The sequence below is a fragment of the Charadrius vociferus genome, unplaced genomic scaffold (assembly GCF_000708025.1).
Source record: "Charadrius vociferus isolate BGI_N301 unplaced genomic scaffold, ASM70802v2 scaffold373, whole genome shotgun sequence".
NCBI classification, from domain to species: Eukaryota; Metazoa; Chordata; class Aves; order Charadriiformes; family Charadriidae; genus Charadrius; species Charadrius vociferus.
Window position 1 is genome coordinate 50203 of NW_009647681.1, and position 2363 is coordinate 52565.

At 51.9% G+C, this 2363-nt stretch overlaps 1 protein-coding gene across 1 annotated transcript in view; it reads left to right on the forward strand.

The window, feature by feature from the left end:
- The first annotated feature begins 1539 nt into the window (after nt 1-1539).
- Nucleotides 1540-2363, forward strand: part of CSNK1D (casein kinase 1, delta) — a 25017-nt gene continuing 24193 nt past the window's right edge. Inside the window, exon 1 of the mRNA XM_009881259.1 lies at nt 1540-1561. Within this exon, the coding sequence (XP_009879561.1) occupies nt 1540-1561 (22 nt within the window). The remainder of the gene's footprint in view (nt 1562-2363) is intronic.

Genomic DNA, 2363 nt, shown 5'->3' on the forward strand with positions numbered 1-2363 from the left:
CCGCCCCCCTCGCCCCCGCGCTGGGCTCCGCTGCCCTGCTGCACCACCACCGCCAGCCCCCTCCCCCGTTTGGTGCTGGCCCCATTCTCCCAGAGTTGCAGAAGCGCGGCCACCGTGGGCAGCACAGTTATTTATGTATGATTACAGCTCGTTGGAAACCGAGAGGGCACTGCTGTCATATCTGGGGCTGCTTGTTCTGCCATCTCTGCCCCAGAGCCCACAGGGGACAACAGCTGGGGCTGCCAGAGCTGCAGAGGTGCCCAGCTCCAGAGGGCAGCTTGCTGAAAGCGAAAGAGAGAGACCTGGGGTGCATGAAAAGGAATGAGTATTAAGGGTGCAAATGGTGAGCTCTGGGGTACAACGAAAGGGGAAAAAGAAAAAAAAAAAAGAAGAAACATCAGGGGGTGATAGGCAAACAAAATATTCTGGGAGCACAGAATAGCAACGGGAGATCCTTGGTGCATTAAAGAAAGGAAATCACAATCCTGGAGCACACCAGAAAGTACCCAGAAAATTCAGGGACAGGGAAGAAAGCTAAACAGAAAGCTTTGGGGCATGCTGCAAGACAAACACAGTGCCCAGGGGCACACAGAAAGGTACACTGAGGGTTTAGGAGCATTTTGAAATATGAACTGAGGGTCTTGGGGCACATGCAGAGCCTTGGTGCGCACCAAAGGGGCCATAAGGCAGGCTGTAATTGACTTCAGGCACAGCAATTAATCTAAAAAGCAGGTATTACATCTTTCCCTTTTCACATATGCATACCTGGTAACAAAACAAACAAGAAACTACCGTAGCAAAGCTAATCCAGACACAATGAACAGTATCCACAGGGTGAGAATGGATTATTTAGACCTTAGAGCTGCCCCTGAGAGACAGAAGTAACAAAAACTTTTTATTGCTAGTTGTCTTTGCTGTCCAGGCAGGAACACCTCCTTCTCTGGGAGTTTCTAGTGATACCAAGGGTCCGCTGAATAGTGTTTTTCCTTCTGTTTCATCCAGTTCATAAAAATCTGTTCACCAGTCTTCTCTCTTTTATCTGTCTGCATTTTCCGTCACTGATTGCACCACTATAGCCAAAAGATAAACGTAGCTTTTGCTGGGAACACCGTGCCACTCTGCCAAACCTGGGCACTGACGGCCTGAGCGCATGGCGGCAGTGCGCCCCAGTGCGCACACACGAGCAGCAGTGGGTGGGTGCAGCCTGGCAGCTGCGGGAGGCATGCAGACAGCCAGCAGATGGAGGAGCGTTCTTCCATTTGCAGCGCTGGTTGTGGAACCGTCTCCCTGTAATTCCTCCTTTTTCTTCAGTCTGTGCTCACAGAGTGGCAATAAAACTCACTGGGCTGCACATTTATTTCTCCCTAGAGTTGGGGACAGCCTTTTAGCAAAGACCACAACTTGAAAGTGCAAGTGTAATCTCTTGTGTTTATCACTTTGTATTGTAGTCCTGTCTTTCCTTCCACCAGTCTGGAGGAAAACCCCTCCATATTTAAAATTTCTTTGAAAGAGATACTAAACAGAGTGCACAGCAATCAAATGAAACTGAGGGAGGGGAACCAAAGACCCTAATATAACTCTCCCAAAAGAGAGGAACAGCTCTGGGCATGGCCAAACTACCCCCAAAAAACCAGGAAAGGGATGCCACGATATGGCTAAGACCCAGCTCTCAAAGCTGCAGAGACCTGAGAAGACCCCTGCACCACTCCAAACACAATGGGTACAGCCCTGCAGACCCCCAAATGCCCCCCCCCCCCCCCAAACCCAATGGGTACGCCCCGGCAACCCCCCAAAGCCCCCCCCCCCCCCAGGAACAGACCCCATAGGTGAGGATGAAGAGCTCCCCCAGCCACACTGAATGTCCCAGAGACTTCAGTAAAGTCCCAGAAAGACAAGAGCATCCTGCAAACCCACAGGCAGCCCACCACAGGCCTCTACAGCAGCTCCACTGAGATAACTGGAGCACCTCAGGGACCCCAGGCTTAGGGAGGCTGCCTGGCTGGGTACTTACTGTGTTCCCTAATGAATCTAATGACCTCTGCATTAATTAAGAATAAAGTGCAGCCAAGGGCTAGCTTGTGCTTATCTTCCTGGGATGGGAATGGGTAGTACAGGGGGCAGTGCCTCAGGAGCATCTGTCCCTTGCCGGGTCTTTGGCTGTCTGTGTCCACATCCCAGCAGCATTGGACCATCTATCCTGTTTCCTTGTGGTGTGGGACTAGGGGCACACAATTCTCCACAAGGCACCAGGAGGTCAGGGCTGGCCAGCAGAGGGATGTAAGAGACATCCAGGGTTGAGGGGGAGACTGCAAGCAGGGATGATGGGGCATAGTTTGGGGGCGGGATCAGGGCATTGTTTGGCG